Raw genomic sequence first — 21568 nt, forward strand, 5'->3', positions numbered from 1 at the left:
GCACAATTATTGTATTTCTTACAAATATTGCAGTGCTTGCCAAAAGCTGGGCAATGTTGAGGTCATTTTTTGTCCACATCTTGAGCAATCCTTGAAGCTTTCTCTTGCAAACCCTTGTGCATTGCCTTTTTCATACTTCTCTATGTTTTTGGTTTTGTACCGACTAACTGCTTGCCATTTTTTTGTCTTTCTTGTCACTCTATCTAGAGTGGCAGTGTCCTCTTTCCCTTCCATTATTTTTATGCCGTTGAAGGATTTCTGTTGCCTGACACAGTCTTGCTGCTTTATCCAAAGTGAGATAAAACGGTTACTTACCTTCTCATAACTGTTGTTCCTCAAGATGTGTTGCTGGTGTCCATTCCAGGTAGGTGTGTGCATGCCACATGCACAGTTGTCAGCAGGTTTTTCCCCTAGCAGCCCCTGTTGAGTTGGCAGTGGAGCCCCCTGGAGTCGCACCTTCATGGCCGTGAATATAGGTCCCTGGTGACCCACCACCTCTTCAGTTCCTCCTTGCCGGATACTTCAACAGAGGGGAAGGCAGGCGGGTTTGGAATGGATATGAGCAACACATCTTGAAGAATAATAGTTACGAGGTGAGTTACTGTTTTTTCTTCCTCAAGTGCTTGCTCATGTCGATTCCAATTAGGTGACTCCCAAGCCCTAACTAGGAGGTGGGGTCAGAGTTTGTGGTGTTGCCGCTTGAGTCACTGCTCTGCCAAATGCTGCATCGTCCCTGGCATGCTGGGTAATAGAATAATGAGAGGTGAAAGCATGAACCGAGGACCATGTCGCCCCCCTGAAGATCTCCTGGATCGGAACCTGGGCCAGGAATGCTGCGGAAGAGGCCTGTGCTCTTGTAGAATGTGCCATTAGAGCAGAGGCTGGAACTTTTGCCAGGTCATAATATGCACAGATACAGGACATGATCCACCATGAAACTCTGTGATGACACCAGAAGGCCTTTCATTCTATCCACAACTGCCACAAACAACTGGTTCGACTTACAGAATGGCTTTATGGCGTTCAGTGTAAAAAGCCAGAGCTCGCTGAATGTCCAATGAGTGAAGCCTTTGCTCATGAGCATCCATATGAGGCTTAGGGTAAAAGACTGGTATAAAAATGTCCTGATTGGCACAGAATTGGGAGACACTCTTCGGAAGAAAGGCTGGATGAGGCCTAAGTCCCACCTTGTCCTTATAAAAAATGGTATAAGGAGATCAGAGGTTAAGGCTAAGACACTCTCCTTCCTGATATTATGGCAACTAGAAAAGCCACCTTCCATGATAGGTAGAGCAATGAACAAGTTGCTAGAGGTTTTAAGGGGGGTGGGGGCATTAGCCTGGAAAGGACCAGTTTACGGTCTCATGCCGGGATTGGTTGTTTAACCTGTGGGTATAGCCTGTCCAGAACTTTCAGGAAGTGACTGACCATCGGGTTGGCAAAGACTGAACAGCTGGCTGCTCCTGGGTGGAAGGCCAAAATGGCAGTCAGATGGACCTGGAGAGATGATACTGAGAGGTCCTGATGTTATAAGTGTAGTAGGTAGTCTAAGGGTACATCTTCACTACCGGCCGTATTGGCAGGTAGCGATCGATTTCTCGGGGATCGATATATCGCGTCTCATCTAGACTCGATATATCGATCCCTGAACGAGCTCCTGTCGACTCCGGAACTCCACCAACACGAATGATGGTAGCGGAGTCGACAGGAGGAGCCGCAGATGTCGATCCCGTGCCATGAGGACGGTAGGTAATTCGATCTAAGATACTTCAGCTACGCTATTCATGTAGCTGAAGTTGCATATCTTAGATCAATTCCACCCCCCTAGTGTAGACCAGCCCTGAGATGAGCGGTATAAGCACCTGCATTGGAGGAGCATGACCTTGAAAACACCATATTGCAAACCTTTCCCACTTGGCCAGGTAGGCAGCCCTGGTGGAGGATTTCCTGCTGCCCAACAGGACCTCCTTAACGAGCTCTGAGCACATCAGCTCCATCGGGTTTAGCCATGAAGCTTCCAAGCAGTGTGGTGAAAAGTCTCGAGGTTGGGGTGATGAAGATAGTGTGGTCTTGGGTGATCAGGTCCAGAAGCAGGGGCAACGAGATTGGAGTATCCACCGCCAGCTCCAGGAGCGTGGTATATCAGTGCTGGTGAAGCCATGCCAGTGCTATCAGGATGACTGTAGCCTTGTCCCTGTGGATCTTGAGCAGAACCTTGTGGATGAGTGGAAATGGCGGGAATGCATACAACTGATGGTGCTTCCAGGGGAGGAGGAACATGTCTGCAAGGGAGTCTGGACTATGCTTCTGGAAGGAACAGAACTAGGGGCATTTTCTGTTGCTCTTTATGGTGAACAGGTCTATTTGGGGAACTCCCCATCTTTGGAAAAAGCTGTGCTCCACATCTGGGCGGATAGACCGCTCGTGATTGTGGAAGGATCTGCTGAGAAAGTCTGCCAACTTGTTCTGGGAACCTGGGAGGTAGGATGCTTCCAAGTGAATACAGTGGGCTATGCAGAAGTTCCTCAGTTTGAGGATCAGAGCGGTAGCCGTGTTAGTCTGGATCTGTAAATAGTGACAAAGAGTCCTGAGGCACCTTATAGACTAACAGACGTATTGGAGCATAAGCTTTTGTGGGTCAATACCCACTTCATCAGACGCATGTGGGTCAGAGGCAGTTTGAGGGTTTCCCGACATAGGGGAGAGGAACAAGCTCCACCCTGCTTATTTATAAAAAACATTGCAGTTGTGTTGTCCATCATCCCCTCTGCGCACTTCCCTTGCAAGTGGGTCTGGAAGGTCTGGCATGCCAGGCGGACCATTCTCAGCTCCTTGATGTTGATGTGGAGTGAGAGCTCATCTTGTGACCAGAGACTTTTGGGTCTGAAGGTTTCCCAGGTGAACACTCCATCCCAATGTCGATGCATCTGTCACCAGGGATAGGGAGGTCTGGAGCTTTGCGAAGGGGACTCCTGCACGTACTATCTGTGGGCTGAGCCACCAGATGAATGACTCGAGAACTGGCGCCGGGAGGGTGACCACCTTGTCCAGACTGTCATGCCCTGGCCAATAGGCTGACGCCAGCCAGGCCTAGGGAAGCCTGAGCCTCTGCCTCGCATGCTGTATCACATATGTACATGCTACCATGTGGCTGAGGAGCTTCAAGCAGTTCCTTGCTGTGGTGGTGGAGTACCGCTTGAAGCTTTGTATGATGTCTGTCATTGTCTGAAACCAAGATTCCGGCAGGTATGTCCTGGCCTGACCTGAGTCCAATACTGCTTTGATAAACTCTATTCTCTGTGCAGGGGATAGAGTTGGTTTGTGCTTGTTGAGAAGGATACCCAGATGTCGAAGATGGCTATTGTGAAGCTGATCTGGGGCTCCACTTGTTCCCTGGATCGTTCCCTGAGTAGCCAGTCATCAAGGTATGGGAATACTTGCTCCTGTCTCTGTTGTAGGAAGGTGGCTATGACTGCCAGGCATTTGGTAAACACTCGAGGGGCCGCTGACAGACCAAAGGGGAGGAATGTAAATTGGAAATGGTTGTGGTTGACCACAAACCTGAGAAAATGCCTGTGAGCTGGAATTATAACTATGTGGAAGTATGTGTCCTTGAGGTTGAGGGTGGAGTACCAGTCTCCCAGATCCAGAGATGGAATGATTGTGTTTAGAGGCACCATGTGGAACCTCAACTTTTTATGAGTCTGTTGAGGCCTTGCAGATCGAGGATGGGTCTGAGACCCCCTTTGGCTTTGGGGATTAGGAAGTAACAGGAATAGAACCCTTTGCCCCATAGCTCCTGAGGAACCTCCTCCACTGCTCCCACTGCGAGGAGCGTTTGGACCTCCTGCATGAGGAGATGCTCATGAGAAGGGTCCCTGAAGAGGCATGAGGAAGGGGGCTGGGAGGGAGGGGAGGAGCAGAATTGGAGAGAATATCCCACTTCTACCGTGCAAAGGACCTAGTGGTCCGAAGTTATCTGGGACCAAGCATGGTAAAAGTGGGACAGATGATTCAGAAAAGAGGGAGAAGGATCCGGTAATGAAACCAGTGCATTGTCCCCGGGCGCACCTTCAAAAGGTCTGCTTAGAGCCTGACTGCCTCGCCAAGTGCTGGCCTTGGCTGGGTGGAGGATGGAGAGGCTTGTGCCTACCATTCCTGCCCCACTTCCTTGAGAAGTCCTGCCTGGGATGGGGAGGATAGAAGCTCTGTGGAGGCTGAGGTTTAAAATGTTTTCGCTGAGTTGCAGGGGTATGTAGGCCCAGTGACTTTAATACAGCCTGCAAATCTTTTCGGGTGTGAAGCCTGGAGTCTGTTTGCTCTGCTAAAAGGCCCGTGCCATCAAAAGGCAGGTCCTGAATTGTTTGCTGTACTTCAGGAGGAAGGCTGGATGTTTGGAGCCATTAACTCCTCCTTGTGGCTATTCCTGAGGACAAGGTTCACGCAGCTGAGTCTGCAGCATCCAGTGAGGCCTGTAAAGAGATCCGTTCCACTGCCTTTCCCTTGTCCACTCTGGCCCCAAATTCTGTTTTGGATTCAGGTGGAACCAACTCCTTGAATTTCAACATGGAGGTCCATGAGTTGAAATGTGTTTGCTCAGGATTGCCTGTTAGTTGGCAATCCTGAACTGGAGCCCTCAGGTCGAGTAAACCTTCCAGACATCAGAGTCGGCCCTTACTGCCCCTGCCTCTCTTTCATTCACCGTGTCCGCAACAAGCAAACAGGGCTGCGAGTGAGTAGCTAAGTACTCACATTCCTTAGAGGGGACGAAATACTTCCTCTCCAACCCCTTCTGTGTAGGGAGAATGGAGGGAGGGGTTTGCTACAAGGTTTTTGTAGTGTACTGAATAGTCTTGTTGATGGGCAAAGCCACCCAAGACACCCCCTCCAGGGTCTTATAACTCGACTACTTCTTCAGCCTGATGCCCCATACAGTGAGCTACCCTATGCAGAAGGCTCTGGTGTGCTCTACTGTCAATAGTGGGTGGCCCAGAGGAGGAAGACCCCACCACCGATTCATCTGGAGAGGACAGCAATGAGGTCAGAGGCGGCATCGGGCTCTCTTGGCCCCCTGGACTTGTCCTGCTCGGTGTCATGCTCCTTGGTGCTGGTGATAGGTCCAGGATCTGGACGTGGCTCACACTGATGCTCTTTCGGAGCCCTGAGGGGCGGGACGGTCCATGGCTGGTGGAGGCATCTGTGCTTCCGACACCGCCAAGTGGGAACCCCTGGAGTGCGAGTCCTAGGCTTGGTGGTAGGCCCATGGAGTCCAGAATGGCCATTGCTCAGGCCCTTGCCTCTGTGCTTGCCATGGCACAATCCTTATGTCCTGTCTATATCTGCAGTGTCTGATCGGTGCTGGCTGCGCCTTGAGTAATAGGACTCCGCCTCAGAGTCCGATGATCAGGCTCTTGAGTGCGAAGACCATGGTGGTGCTGCAGGGAAGATGCCATAGAGCGGTGCTGCAGTGGCGGGACCAGTGCCGGGCAGATGGTGCTGGAGACCAGTGAGCAGTGCCGTGGAGAGCAGTGCTGTGGAGATGGTGCCGTGGAGAGCAGTGCCATGGAGATGGTGACTTGTGCCTCATCATTGCAGGCTTGCTTCTGGACGGTGCCACGCGTTGCAGCCCCTGAGGTCTATTCCGGCTGACGGGGGATTATGGAGCTGTCATGGCAATCAAGTCCTTTGCTGCCTCGGAAGTGTCTGGGATGGAAGAGAGCTCTAGCTCCTCCACCTGGCATGCTCAGTGAGGACAGTCTAACAGCATCAGACTTGATGGTCCACTTGCAGGACCGAAGTTGACAGTGCTGGCTCCTGTGAAATCGGCACCAGATGCTCCTGTGCAGGACACACCCCAGTGCCACTGTCTGACCCTGCCGCTCTTGGTGCAGGCGAGTGCCCTCTGTTCACATTCTTGTACCTCTCATGCGGCACTGGGGAGCGCAAACAGCGCTGTGCTGCCTCCACGAGCTTTGGTGCCAGGAAATGTTGGTGCTGAGGGTCTCTATGACCAGAGTCCTTCCTTGGCACCGTTTCTTGCACAGAGGCTGGAGCGCTCCGCACAGAGGTGCTCGGTGCTGGATCCCATTGGACCAGAGCCAGCTGGGGACGGAGGGCTGCTTCCATCAGGATCTGCTTCAGCCTGAAGTCCCTTCTTTCTTAGTTCTCAGGTGGAACTCTCTACAAATCTTGTATCAATCTGTTTGGTAAGCCCTCCCTCCCACCCCAGTCACTTGAGACAAGAGTCGTGGGGATCGCTCATTGGCATGGGCTTGTGGCAGATTCTGCAGAGTTTGAACCCTTGGGATCGAGGCATGCCCCAAACCTCTGAGGAGACAAATTAGAGAGTAGAACCCCCTCCCCTACTCTTAGCTAACAAACTAACTAAACTAACTTACTAACTAAATAACTATTTATAGAGAGCTAAGTACAAATACTAGGGGAAGCACTTGCTAAGCTAAGCGACCATAGTTCCAACGACCATCACTGATGGTAAAAAGGAATGAAGAGGTGGCAGGTTGGCAGGGGCATATATTCACTGCCATGATGGCGCCACTCCAGGGGTCTCCACGGCCGATGTGACGAGGGCAGCTAGGGGGAAAACCTTCCGAAGACTGTGCACAGGGCATGCACACACCTAATTGGAATCAAAAAGAGCAATCATTCAAAGAAGAACCATATCTTCCAATAGTCTTTTTTTGCCGCTTTGGGTCTCTGACTCCAATTACAAACCACAATACCACACTAGGAAGAGAGGAAATATCCTTTGCACAGAGGCAGAAAAGCAGCTACCTTCTTGCTATACGGACTGGAATCATGCAAACACACATGCACATAAAGAAATGAGCCTCAGCAGTGATCTGCCATCATGAGCATCCGCTGTGCAGCAATCACTGAAAAATCACATGTACATATAGAAAAATGCAGCAGTGGTATATGAGCAGATATGGCCTGGGCATGCATCATTGTTATTTATCATTTCTATGGCACAGGTACACAGAGCACTGCAAAAATTGGGATAATAATTCTTTTCTCCCACTTTTCACTTGTCTTTCGGAAGTGCTGTGGCCTATGTTATACAGGAGGTCAGATTAGATGATCACAATGGTCACTTCTGGTCTTGGAACCTATCCCTCTATTACTGTCTCCTACTATGGGGTTTCACAGCATTCAGCACAGTGGGGTCCAATCTGACACGAGGTCTCCAATGGCTACTTTCATACAAATAATAGAACAGTTGGCTAGTAAATTCACCCAATCCTGCTCTCCTTGTTCACCCAAAGGTTCCCACTGAAGCCAACAGGAGGCTTTGAAGGGATGGAGAAAGTCAGTTTGGCCTCATTATTTGGCACCATATTTTAATATTTCAGAAGACACATTCACATGACTTAACTTTGTGAGCAAAGGTTCAGACTGGCACTGTTCAATAACCGTCATTGCACGATACCGTGTTTGCTCTGCGGGGGAAGCAACGACTGCCAGTCCAGTACTGAACATGTCCTATCAGACCATTTTATCAGCTATGGTTGTTACCACTGCAGCATAAACATCTCAGTGGAAAGTGCTGGAATGTGGAGAGTGGGAAGGAGGTGCTGAGATGCCGGAGGCAGAGAGCTTTATTTGCTCTAGGCTCTTCGTTATTGCATATAAAAGGCTTACAGGGACTGAAATACTAAAGTAGAGGAGGAGGTGGTGAGAAGGCAAGTGGAGCTGCCGTTGCAGAGACCAGCACCAGCCATGGGGAGAGCTGCCCAGAAAACCCTCCTCTCTTTACTCTGTATAGCAGCAGCAGTTTGTCAGGCACAGGACACCTGCCCAGGTGAGTGAAAAATAATCCTGTTCCCAACTGCGTTTCATAGTGTGGTTCTTGCCAACATGGACCCTGGGGAACAGGGAAGTGTTTAGGAATGTTTCTTGTCCTACATGTCTATAAAGTGCTTTGCCTGCTTATGGTGCTTTTTAAATAATAAAAAGAACAGCTTCTCTGTACAAAATTCCTTTGTAGAAATTACTCTCTATTGCAGAAGTGCCCGTCACAGACTAGAGGTGTTCAAAAAATAGGACATAGTTTTTTTGCAAATAATGTTGTGAAATTGTTGTCTCTTGTCTTCATTGAGAATCTTCAAAAATTGACTTGACCTCCTCTCCCTCATGTTCATTTACTATCTTCTAACGTCTCTACGCTGCTGCTGGAATCTCTCTTGTCTAAAGCTCCCGTCTCCTCTGCATATTGGGGCCAAAGCATTTCCAATCTGGCAACTGACTGACCCACACAAGCAGATGACCTAAATTCTGGAAAATAAAATCTCAATCTTCAAAGCTCAGAGTGAGCCTATGATTTCAGATCCCTCTGCTTTATAAAATTCACATTTACCAAATTAAGAAGATTATTTGTAAAATCGCAACTGTTGTGTATCTATCACCACAAATCCACTACACAACTCTTTCCATGTCAACACATTCACATTGAGAATCCAGCAGCATCTGAAGGTTTATTTTAGTTCATCATGAAATCCTGGAAATCCTTGTGCAAGATTTAGTCACATTTGTGCAGACATCATTCAGGCAAACGGTCTCTTGGAAGGAAATGTGTCATTTGCTAAATAAGGATTGAATACAGGCTTTGCCATCTTATGCATAAATTAATATATTATTTCAGAGCAGTATTGCTTTCTCGTTTCATCTCCTTACATTCATGATCATTTTGAAAATCATTTGCTATGTACAGTTTATGCCCAAATGGTCCATATTTGGAGGAAGAGTTCCTATGTCACCGGGAATATTAACCATGTCCACCCACATTTTGTTTACCTCAAAATTTCCACATCAATAGAGCTCAATGGAGTTGACAGGCATGTCCCTATTTTTCTCCAGTGATGTTCCTATAAATAATTTTAAATCTCACAATGTGTATAATATAGAGAGGGGACTGTTAGGTTAAAAAACATATTTAATTCTTTAAAATGTATTTCCTGAGCTTCTAAGAGCAACTGTTTTAAAAATTATTTTACTTTTGCACAATTTCTTCACTGAATGGCAGCTATTTGCGTCTCCTCTGCATTTCATTCCGCTTTTGTTTCTCTGTAGTTAATTTCATTAAAAGATCCATGATCTGGCACAAGCTGCACTGGTCGGCTTGCAACACTGCAGCAGAAGGTACATCAAAATTAATTTGAAGTGATTTTTTTAAAATACACAATTTAATATCTTTTTAACTTTGTTTTCACAATAACTAAAACAAAGAATATATAACCCCATTTTAATTAGGGCATTATCTCTGAATGCTAAACTGAAGAAAATGTTGGATTGTCACTAAAAGAGAAAAGAAACCAAGGATAGGGCTTCATTTGCTGGGTATCCTGGATTTCTGCAGATGTTCAGATCCTGAGAACTAACAATGATTGATTATGGGTTCATTGCTTTCCCAGAATGAGCTTAGTGGTTTCAACAGTACCGATAACTGTCCATTCTCCAAGGTGCCTGGAATTCCAGTGCCACAGGACCAGAGGAGACCAGGAAATGCGCGATCGAGGTACATTCTCAGCACTGAATGGGAACCAGGGATGGCTGGGTGCTGAGGTAATGGTGATCTTTTGTAATATGCTCGGACTTTGGAGATCTCCTCATCCCTTGAATGAGGAACTCACATGGCAGCTCCGTACCTGTGCAGGGATGGAGATGCAGAAGAGCAATCTCTGAATTGTCCATTCCCTTGGTTGTCGATTGGCACCAGTCCTCTGGTTGCTTCCCCATCTGTCACTGGCTCGCTGTGTGACTTGTCAAATCACCTCTTTGACTCGTTTCTCCTCTGTATAATGGCTATAATGTTTTCTCCAGAGGTATCTGAGCACATTCATTGCTCTGTGTAAAGCGCTTTGAGGTGTTGATGAGAGGGCTAGAGAGGAGGACATCATATTATATCATGAGCGCAGACATTTTTAAGTAGCATATATAAATGGTGTTTCCAACTTTGGTTTCACCTGGCAGCAGATGTGCTTGTCCCTTTGACTTCAATGGCCTCCATGCAGTCCATGCTAGGGGATCCCTGATGTGAGATCAGGGAGTCATGCAGCCAGTGCAGATACATTATGTGAATCAACAGATGGGTATGTATTCCAGGTTGGAGTGGTGGGTGGGATTATGTACCAGTATTACGCTACCTTGGAACGATTCAGTCAGTTTTCTGTGTTTGCAGGACAACAGGGACCGGGACCTGGAAAGGTGGGACTAACTGGCCCAAAAGGTAAGTAACAAGGGCAGAGAACTGTGTTTCTCTACAGGTGACTAAGAACAGGAATAGTTTTTAATCAATTATCATCAGAGCTAGTTAAACACGCATCCTCTACAATCGGTGTCAGAAACCACCATAGCTTCCCTTCACTCTAGTTGAACTAAGGGTTATTATTGCAACAGAACTTCAGTTCTACCACTGTCAAGATCCGGTATCTCTGCTCAGCTTACTATCTTTTTTTGTTCAATTCAGGAGAAAGAGGTCCTGCTGGCGCCCCTGAGTGAAGTGAGAGACGTCAGATGACTTCTCACGCAGAGCCCAGGACCGGTGCAAGGATGTTTCACACCCTAGGCAACTTCCATCTTGCAGACCACCCGCACCTCTGCCCTGGAGTGCCCCCCACGGTGGCAGCTCCCTCCCTCCGCCCTGAGGCCGTCCCCTCTGCCCTGAGCAGCACCCCACCCGCCCCAGCTCACCCTGCTCTGCGCTATGAGCATGACACCCTGACAACTGTGCTGCTTCCTGCTCCCGCCTCCGGCTTGCAGGCCAATCAGCTTAGGGGGGAGCAGTGAAGCAGCCACGGCGTGCTCGGGGAGGAGGCGGGACAGGAGTGAGCTGGGGCGTGGAGTTCCCCTGTGTGTCATCCCCTCTCCCCCTTACTTGCTGCAGGTGGCTCTCCCCGTGCTCCCCTGCCCAGCTCCCTCCGCCTAAATGCCGACAGCGACCGGGGCGGCTGAAGATCCAGCTGCTGCAGTTGCTGCCGAAGAAAATGGTGCCCCCCTAATCCCATTGCCTTAGGCAACTGCCTAGGTCACCTAAATGGTTGCACCGGCCCTGGCAGAGCCCTTTTTGGTGCTATTCATGATGATGGAGAAATTGGGAGCAACTATCTCTCCTCCCGCCCTGTTTCATTGTACAATTTTTCCTTCCAGCTTCTTGCCAAACAAAAAAGTTGAGACGAAATTGGTTCCGGTTAAACAAGAAGTGTCCCCTTTTTGTTTTTGTTTAATAGACAAATGACAAAACAAAACGTTGTTCTGAAATGAGGAGTTGGAACATTTCAAAATTGTGAATAAAATTTTAGCCTGAAAAATTTCACCCAGCTCTAATTATAATGTCTGATATGCCCTGAGTCCTATGCAGCCACAGGAAATAGATCTCAACTGCAGTGGAGACGTAGCCGAAGGCTTTTTCATGTCAGCCAATGCAAAAGACAAGATAAGATAAATGCAGTACTACCACCCTCAAATCTCTTAAAAATTTAAGTCAGGTTCATCAAAAATCAGAAGACTGGTTTTAGAATCATGAGATTATGTAAAAATAATAGATGTGGTGTTCTTTTTATTTGCCTTTTTGAGTATTTAGGGTGTAATGGGGTCACATTTTGAGGCTTTCGCCGTAGCTTTGAGGGTTAGAAACTTACCTTTTTATTGAGGCTGGTGGCTGCAATTATGTCATATCCACTTGACCCCAGGAGCTTGGGCTTTGAGGAAAATAATAATTATCACGAGAGTCATGACAAAATCATGAGTGTTGGCAACATACATCACTTAAGTCCCACAAAATGCCAACTTTAACATATTGTGCAACATGTAGATTGTACATCGACCTTGAACTACCCCCTCCACACAATTAAACCCAAGCGATTCTTGTAGTGAGATGTTGAATTATGTAGCTGACTTACAGGCAAAACAAGGATTTTATTCTGAGTTCTTTTTTTAGGAGAAAAAGGAGCCCTGGGAGCTACGGGAGCCCCTGGAACAGTTGGTGAGACCCTCTGCACTCTCCTTTATACTCTGCACATCATTTCAGTTTTATTTTTGCAGCACAAACAATTAAGTGGCTTAGAAAGCTTGAATAGTTATCATGTCCACCCCATGTCCACAATATCTATATTAATCCTCCAGTAAAATTTGGGCTCTACAAAGAGAGAAATAGCCCCATCTACAAAAACAGGTGGCCATTACAGGTGGTAATGTTTGGAACAACGCTAGCCAGATGACCTTTGGTATGAGAGAGAATAGTAGAAATGTAAGTGAAATCTGTAGATCTGGATGTGTATCCTAGAGAAGGCTTCTTTCTCCTATCCCTCCTTATATTTCATACATACTGGGAGTGGGGAGTATGAACCACAAGAAATGGATCCGTTAGAGGAATGATCCTTTTTCTACCAGTAGTTTATTTAACTGATATTCTCCCATTGTCACTTGGAATTTTTTTTTTAAAAAAAATATTGATTCATATTCACAGGCAGCATAAGCATATGGGGAGGGATAGCTCAGTGCTTTGAAATTTGGCCTGCGAAACGCAGGGTTGTGAGCTCAGTCCTTGAGGGGGCCATTTAGGGACCTGGGGCAAAAATCTGTCTGGGCATTGGTCCTGCTTTGAGCAGGGGGTTGGACTAGATGACCTCCTGAGGTGCCTTGCAACCCTGATATTCCATTATGTTAAGTTAAAGGTGTCTACCCTGAAGAGCTCATAGTCTAAAAACATTATAGGGTAGCTCTTGGAAAATGCACAGTCAAATTTTCTTGGGGGGATGGATAGCTCAGTGGTTTGAGCATTGGCCTGCTAAACCCAGCATTGTGAGTTCAATCTTTGAGGGGGCCACTTACAAATCTGGGGCAAAAATCAGTACTTGGTCCTGCTAGTGAAGGCATGTGTCTGGACTCAATGACCTTTGAAGGTCCCTTCCAGCTCTAGGAGATAGGTATATCTCCAATTATTATTATTAACTCCCCTGACTTGGTGGGCATTGCTTCTAGTTATTAACCAGCAAATAATTTAGTCCATTAAGGACCAATTCTTAGCCCTGCAAGTAGGTGCCTCATGAGAGGGTTACAAAATAGTGTTGGCTACATGAGAGCTGTCTCACTGGTTCAGGGTGGAAGGCTCAGATCAGAGATGTGTGTGAATCCATTAGCATTTGGTTTTCACAATTAAAAGCCTGTCTAGAGCATTTTCAATATAACTAGTACTTTGCTATCCCAGCTGCCACAGTTGGCCAATTACATAGTTTAAAAGACAGTAAAACATTTTTTGGTTCCATTTCACTTTCTCTTGTGTTTCTTTTCATGACCAGTGGAGGAAGACCTGGAAGACATACAGTGTAAGAAAGGTGAGAGTTTCTAATGACCACTAAATGTCACCTCATTCCATCCAGAGACCCAAACATGAAAACCCATTAGAGATAGACAAATTGTAAAAAAATACATCTGTGATTTACCACATTTGCTGTTCTCAAAGTATCCGCAAAGAGACTTGGATCTTTTAAAATGAAGGTGTTTCCTGTTAGCAATTGGCCAGCAAATCTTTCTCCTTCAGCTGATGGGTTCTCTTGCAAACTGTTTGATGTGAGTATTCCTGTGAGTATCTGATATTCTTTCGGGGTGAGTGCTCACCCAGTCACATAATGACTAGAAGCCCCTCTGACTCACAGAGAGATTTCAAAATGCTGAATAGGTACTTGCAGTACGAATCTTTGTGCACATTTCAGTTTCCATGAGTTTTCAAGATGTTTTGAGCCAATCCTCTGTTCAGGTTGAGCTGGTCTCACACAGAACACAGGGGGTTGGGCAGGTGGTTGTGACTTTTCCTCTTGCAAACAAACTTCATACAACCACACTGGCACATTGGAGTCTAAATAATTTGGTTTGTTAACTACAGAGAGCCTGAAAAGCCTAGATGGGTACCTACGCTGCTGCTGTGGTAGGTTTCCAAAGATAGAACACAGAGGAACCACAAACTATTGAAAGGGCTAGTACCCAATTCCCAAACACTACAGTGGGGAGGAGAGGAGATGATTCAAAGATTCTTTTCCAGTTATCTGATTCTGCAGTTGATCTGGCCCTTGGTGCAACATAAAGCAGCCTATGAATCCCTGCTCCAAGGAGAGTTAATACAATCAATTTACATATTTCAATTCCTCTTTCAACCAGGAGCAAAGAACTGCAAGGAGCTTTTAGCTAGAGGAAAAACCATGAGCGGCTGGTACACCATCTACCCCCATGACTGTAACGCCATGACCGTGCTGTGTGACATGGACACAGATGGTGGAGGATGGATTGTAAGAACCGAGCATAATGAAGCTCATTGGACATTATTTATTGAACAACAAACAGTTTTCTATCCCCAAAATGGGAGGTGGCCCTTACCCAGTGGGTTGCAGCTAGTAGAAAAGCACGAGGACAGAAGCTCTGAAGCTGTTAGCTTGCCATGGTTAGCTGAAATAAAAAACAGACACTTCCTGAGCCCTTCTAATCCTCCATAATTTTTGGTTGTGGGGATAACTTGGTTGTGAACACAGTGGGTTTCATGGTGGGAACCTAGAGCTTTAGACTCTAAAAGACCTGGTCTGAGGGGACATTTGTCACTAGTCTGACACAGTTAACCAGATTTCCCTTCTCCTGGCTATTCTCTGTCTGGCTCTCAGAGCCTCCTCAATAGCTGCCCAGACTCTGGAACCAGAATTCCTTCTTCCTTCCACTTCTGTCACAGGTCTGGTGCCTCAGCTGCTCTATCGCTCAGGCAGCCCCTGAGTATGAGAGGTGAGAGTGTTCTAGGGAGCTGAGGGGTTTGAACTCTGTATGTACCTCACATTTAAACCTTCCAATTTATTATTCTGCTTCTTTATATCCCAGTAGTGCCTAAATTATGTGATGAAGATCAGGGTCCCATTGTGCTGGGTGCTGAACACGCACCTTGAGAGACAGCCCTGTCCCTTACAGCTCACAGTCTCCATAGACAAGGCAGAGAAAGGGCCACACAGAAAGCAGAGGTGATGGACTTGCCGAAGTGGCAGAACTGGGTATAGAACCCAGGTCTCCTGATTGCCAGACCAGGGCTGTAGTTTTCAGACCATGTGATCCTTTAATCTAATGCTGTTGCTGCTAAGATTTAATAAGATCCTGTGAGACAAGCCTCCATCTGCGATAGTCACCTGAGGCTAAAATAGATCTGACCCTGTTAAATCTCATCCAGTGATTTACAGTCTCAGAGTTTCTGGTCTCCTGCTCTAGTAGGATGGAAATCAATGTGGGATTTCCCAGCTAAGAACCTCCTGTTTCCCTGCAGGTGTTCCAGAGACGGGTGGATGGCTCTGTGGATTTTTACAATGACTGGAATTCATACAAAAGAGGTTTTGGCAGCCGGCTGTCAGAATTCTGGCTGGGGAACGACAATATCCATCTGTTATCATTCCTTGGTAAAGACATCACTGATGCATTCTTTTCCTTACAGCAACTTTCTCCACCAAGATTTGTTCCCACATTTTAACCATGGATACAGGGTATAAATTTGTACTATCGGTAGAGGTAACCCCTCTGCTCCAGACACCCCTTCCTGTTCCTTACATCCCAGTCCTGCCACACAAAGCTATTGAAACCAATAATGCTGTGGCAGCTGGGCTGGCTTCAGTCATGATTCATGGAGCAGCTTTTGGTCCTTTGGTGGTTCATCCACAGTACAGCAATAAGGGATGTTACAGCGTGGATGAGGTCATAGATTATGAACTACGAAGCATAACATGGAGCACGTTTTTAATAGGGAGGTTAGGTTGGTGGGCGGAAATTGAATTGATAAAGGTTGATATGAAGATATTGGCTTGATGCGAGAATCAGTGGGTGAGATTCTATGATGTGTGTAATGCAGGCAATTTAAACTAGATGATCATAATGGTCCCAACATAATGAAGCCTGATTTGTGTTTAGAGTCTTCAGGGGCTTCTGCAATAAAAACAATCAATAATAGTAATAAAAACTAATGGAAGGTGCTGAACATTTTGCTTTCAAATTGTTTTCTAAAGGTTCCCAGGAGCTTCGCATCGATCTCAGAGATTTTGACAACAACTATGAATTTGCTCTCTTCTCGTCATTCAGAGTTGCAGGAGAGACTTCGAAATACATGTTGTTCATTGGATCCTTTGTTAATGGCACTGCAGGTAGATTCTCAGCTCATCCTTTACCCTTTGTGGCAGATAGAAAAGTAGAAATCAAAAGTGATGCAGAGTATTCTATGGCAGAAGCAAAAGGCAATGTAATCTGTGGAAGTGATGTTCCAGGAAACATCAGTTATTCTCCTGCTGAACTATTAAAGGAAAAACACAAGGTTTAGTGACAACAAAACATATAGTATAATATGGATATCCTGCCTAGTGGAAGTCTGAAAGCAGAATAATGAGCAGATGTAGGCACAGCTACTCCTGGTTGCTTTCCTAAGTTAGATCTTAAGGCCCCATAGAAATATCTGATTTAAACTAAGTGGGCACATCAGGATTGGTACAAGTCCTTGAGTGGTTACATATGCTCCATTTCATGCAAACTATGCATCCAGACCCCCGTATACCAGAGACAGAAATAGTTTGTGCCATGCAGAGTCTTCTACACATCACTGCCGGATTGCTTAGGCAGACCCACAAGGCAACTAGAGAGAAGGGCTTTTAACTAGGTTTAAAAGGGGCAGGGGACAAAAGCCAACAGCTAGGCATAACAAAGGGCCACCTTAACAGAGGGCCAGATTTTTTGGGGGCGGGGACATGTAGGGTCAGAGGAGGAAGAAGAGAGTAACCAGTAGAGGCATATACTCAAAATCTCAGATACCGATACATAAATGAAGGCGGATGGGGAATAAACAGGAAGAGCTGGAAGGATTAATACAATAGTAAATTTACTACTTAAATGGCATCACCGAAACTTGGTGGGATGAGTTTCATTACTGGACTATTGGTATAGTGGGGTACAGCTTGTTTAGGAGGGACAGGCAAGGTAAAATGGGAGGAGGTGATGAATTATATAGCCACAGTAAATACACTTGTTCTCTGCTCCAGGAGGAGGCGAGAGGCAGACCAACTGACAGTCTCTGGGAAAAGAAAAAAAGCATAATAAATAGACATGATCCCTTGATACAGGTGTACTATAGTAATGAGGGACTTTAACTACCTAGATATTTATTGGAACAATAATAAAGAAAAACACAAAACTTGTGATAAGCCCTTGGAATGTAATGGGGACACCATTTTGTGGAGGAAGTAACCAGGGGGACCAGCCATTTTAGACTTAATTCTGATCAACAAGGAGGTATTGGGAGCAAATCTGAAGGAAGAAGACAGTTTGGGTGAAAGTGATCATGAAATCACAGATTTCTTTATTCTAAGGAAAGGAAGGAGTGGAAACGTGGACAAACCGTTAAGGAGAAGTACAAAAGAGTAGCATACCCATATAGAGACAAAATCAAAAAGATTAAGGCAAAAAATAAGTTACACCTAAGAAGGAACAGAAAAATCCATAGGAAGGGGTTCTTTACACATATTAGCAGTAAGAGAAAGATGAAAGCAAGTGTAGTTCCTTACTTAACAGGAATGGAGAGCAATAACTGATGACATCAAGAAGACTTGGGTGTTTCATGACTAGCGTGTTTCAATCTTCACTCAAAAGGTTACTGGTGATGACATACTCAACACACTATTAACAACAAGCCCAAATACTGAAGGGGGAAAGTTAAACAAAACTCATCCTAAGGGAATAAAATAGCTAGCTGAAACAATCTCAGAACCATTAATAATTATCTGGAGAACTCCTGGAGGATGAGTGAGGTCCCAGAGCACTGGAGAAGGGCAAACATAGCACCTATCTTTAAAAAGGGAAACAAATGGGACCCGGGGAACTTTAGGCCAGTCAGCCTAACTTTGATACCTGGAAAAATTCTCACTCAAATTATTAAACAATCAAGTTGTAAACACCTAGAGGACAGTAGGATTAATTAGCAATATCCACCATGGAGTTCTCATGAAGAAATCTGTCAAACCAGCCTTAATTTCCTCTTTGACAGGGTTATTGCCTTTAATGGATAAGGGGAAAGCAGTAGACATGATATATTTTGATTTTAGTAAGACTTTTGACCAAATCCCACATGGCATTCTCAATAAGCAAACTAGGGAAATGCAGTTTGGGTGCAATTACTATAAGTGTGGGTACACAACTGGTTGAAAAACTGTGCTCAAAGAATAGTTGTCAATGGTAAGCTGGGAGCATGTATCTAATGGGGTTCTGCAGGGGCCCGTCCTGAGTCTGGTAGTAGTCAATATTTTTCATTAATGAGTTGGATAATTGAGTGGAGCATATTGCTTATAAATCTCCAGCTGGCACCAAGCTGGGAGGGTTCGTAAGCACTTAGGAGGACAGGATTAAAATGCAAAATGACCTTGGCAAATTGGAGAACTGATCTGAATTTAGCAAGATGAAATGCAGTAAAGACAAATGCAAAGTGGTTCACTTAAGAAAGACTAATCAAATGCACAACTTCAGAATGGGAAATAATGGCTTGGTGGTAGCACTGCTGAAAAAGAACTGGGGATTAGAGTGGATCACAAATTGAAGTATGAGTCAACAATGTGATGTAGTTTTACAAAAAGCTAATATCATTCTGGGTGTGTTTACAAGACTGTGGCATGTAAGAACAGTAGATACTTGTCCTGGTCTACTCAGCGTGGGTGAGGCCTCACAAAGAGAACAGTGTCCAGTTCCGGGCACCACACTTTAGGAATGATGTGGACAAACTGAGGACAGTTCAGAAGAGAACAAGAAAATGATAAAAGGTTTAGAACACCTGACCTATGAGGAAAAAGTTAAAAAACTGGTGGGTGGGGGTAGGGGGAACTTGGTAACAGTCTTCAAATATGTTAAGGGCTGTTATAAAGAGATATACCTATCTCATAGAACTGGAAGAGACCTTGAAAGGTCACTGAGTCCAGTCCTCTGCCTTCACTAGCAGGACCAAGATGATTATGATCAATGTTCACTGAAGGTAGGACAAGAAGTGACCAGCTTATCTGTGATAAGGAGATCTAGGTTAGATATTAGAATTACATTCTCTATAATATAAGGGTTGTTAAGCTCTGGAATAGGCTTCTAACAGAGGTTGTGAAATCTGCATCACTGGAAGTTTTAAAGAACAGGGTGGGCAAACAGCTGACAGGGACGCTCTAGATTTACTTGGTGCTGCCTCAGCCTAGAGGGTTGCACTTGATGACTGCTCAAAGGTCCCTTCCAGATGGACATTTCTATGATTCTGTGATTCTATGATCCTGAATCCACAGCAGGCTCCGGGCTAAGCTTTTAGGTTAGGAGCACATTGGGCTCACGTTACACCATCACAATGATGGAAACTGATTTCAGGATGTCCAAGGACTGAGCACATTGTCGGCAATGAGTTACTCTGGATTTATAGGTGTAACTGAGATCAGACTATAATTTATTGGCATCCTTTCATCTACGAGAGATGGTGGGAATTGCAGCCTATGATATAGATGGTTTGCAATGTCTCATGTGACTGAATAGTCCAATCCAAGATTTGCATGATCTTTGGTAATTTTTGCAAATGTATCTATCGTTGGTTGGGAGCTGCTTGCTTCCTACGGGCTCTTTTCTCTTCAAGGCTGTAGGAGCCAGCTTCTGTCATAGACTTTGAAACCCTGATGGAAAGGGTGGTGCCACTTGTTATGATCACTTGCCAGATTCCTCATAGGTCAGGATTAACTCCAATTCCTTCATATCTCATTTGCTTGTCTTTATCGCGAAACTTGAGACTTCCTGTTGTTCTTGTTCCCTCTGATAGCTCCCCTTATAGCGTGTCCTTGGGTATGTGTCCGTCTTCCAACCCGTACTCAGATGGCCCAGCCAGTGCAGTCATCTTTGCTTGTCATACTTGGTAAATTTGCCCTTCGAAAAACCTCTGCATTGGTGACTTTCTCTTCCCATTTGGTGTTGAGTATGCAGCGTAAACAGCATTAAGTGGAAACTCTTTAACCTTTTCTCCCCTGATGAGTGTAAGGTGTCCGTGTTTCCCCACCATACATGAGAGTGCTGAGGAAGCAGGTTTGGTACATTAGCATTTTGGTCTTGATGATCAGCTGTGAGTTGTTCCATGCTCTTTTAGTTAGTCTGCTGAAGGTGGTGGCAGTCTTTCCAATGGAAACATTTCGTTCTTCATCCAGTGAGAGATTTGTGGTCACTGTAAAACCCAAATAGCTGAACTATTTGGATGACTTCTATATGGTTGGTATTTAAGGTGATTGAAAGATCTTGTGGATCCCCATCCTTATACAACCGTTTTCTTGATGCTGATGGTGAGAGCAAATTCCTGACAGGTACTTTAAAGGCAGTCCATGAGTTCTTAATAGATCTTCATTGTGGGCTCTGAGGGAAGCAACATCAGTGAATAGAAGTTCCCTGATTAGCACCTTTTGGCCTTTGTCTTAAGTCATGACAGGCTGAAGAGTTTCCTATCAGATCTTGTGAGGAGATACAGTCAGAATATGGCCTGTTGAAAAATGTTCCTCTCTGGAAATAGAACTGCAATCTCTCTCCTGACCCCAGGGAGATTTCTGCTGCCTGGTGAAGGGAGAAATTTAGTAACCCCACCTTAGAACCACTAGGCTGGGCTGTGGGAACTGAACTGTAAAAATGTAAAAAATAAACAGTAAGAGATTATCTCACTCACCTTGTGTCTGTAAAAACATGTAATAAATAAACCCAATTGTTTCTACAGGGGATTCCTTAACTGACCACAACGGCATGATGTTTTCAACCCACGACCAGGACAATGACGTGTCTGAGACTAACTGTGCTGCAGCCTATAAAGGGGCCTGGTGGTACCGGGAATGTCATATGTCCAACCTGAACGGATTATACCTGAAAGGACCCCATGAAACCTATGCTAATGGGGTGAACTGGATGACAGGCAAAGGGCACTGGTATTCCTACAAGAGGGCAGAGATGAAAATGAGGCCCGTGTAGCTAATCAGAGACGCAATTGTAATAATTATACTTAGCTCTTATATAGCAATTATAGGCCTGTCATAATGAACATTAATCTGCAGATGACAATAAAGATCTTTTCTTTATCCATCAGCCATGAGGGGGCAGACGTCATCGTACACACTTACCCAGCACAGTGCACAAGGACTGGAGCTGGTAAAAAAACATAAGAATAGTTTTGTGGGGAAAAGATTGAATTTTAAAGTGGTTTGCATTTCAAAGGATTCTAAATTAACCCAGTTGTGATTTTGTGTGTTTAATTTTTTAATTCCTCTTTCTGATATATAGTATCAGAAAATGTTAGTTTATTTTCTCGTTTACCACAATCCTGGTTTTTCTATAAAGAAAATAATTGATCATTGATAAGAGAAGATTTAGAATAAAATAAAAAATAGAATAAAAATAGCATTTCTGCCTGAAAACATTTAAAAACATATATGATTTTCTTCCTGCCAAACAGTAAACATTAGCAGCACATCAATGAAATTTCATGAACATTTCATATGGTTTTTTCAAAAGCTATTTG

General features: G+C 45.2%; 1 protein-coding gene across 2 annotated transcripts in view; it reads left to right on the plus strand.

Moving 5' to 3' along the window:
• LOC116816172 (ficolin-2-like) overlaps window positions 1-21021 on the plus strand; it is a 41456-nt gene extending 20435 nt beyond the window's left edge. The window contains exons 5-10 of one of the 2 annotated variants that reach the window (XM_075060544.1): window positions 1712-1722; window positions 13098-13108; window positions 14170-14297; window positions 15305-15434; window positions 16035-16169; window positions 20774-21021. In XM_075060544.1, the coding sequence (XP_074916645.1) occupies window positions 1712-1722; window positions 13098-13108; window positions 14170-14297; window positions 15305-15434; window positions 16035-16169; window positions 20774-21021 (663 nt within the window). Of the gene's footprint in view, window positions 1-1711; window positions 1723-13093; window positions 13109-14169; window positions 14298-15304; window positions 15435-16034; window positions 16170-20773 lie in introns of both variants that reach the window. The other variant, XM_075060543.1, reaches the window with a different exon arrangement.
• The last annotated feature ends 547 nt before the right edge of the window (window positions 21022-21568 follow it).

Source organism: Chelonoidis abingdonii, chromosome 24, assembly GCF_003597395.2.
Source record: "Chelonoidis abingdonii isolate Lonesome George chromosome 24, CheloAbing_2.0, whole genome shotgun sequence".
In the NCBI taxonomy this organism is placed as follows: Eukaryota; Metazoa; Chordata; order Testudines; family Testudinidae; genus Chelonoidis; species Chelonoidis abingdonii.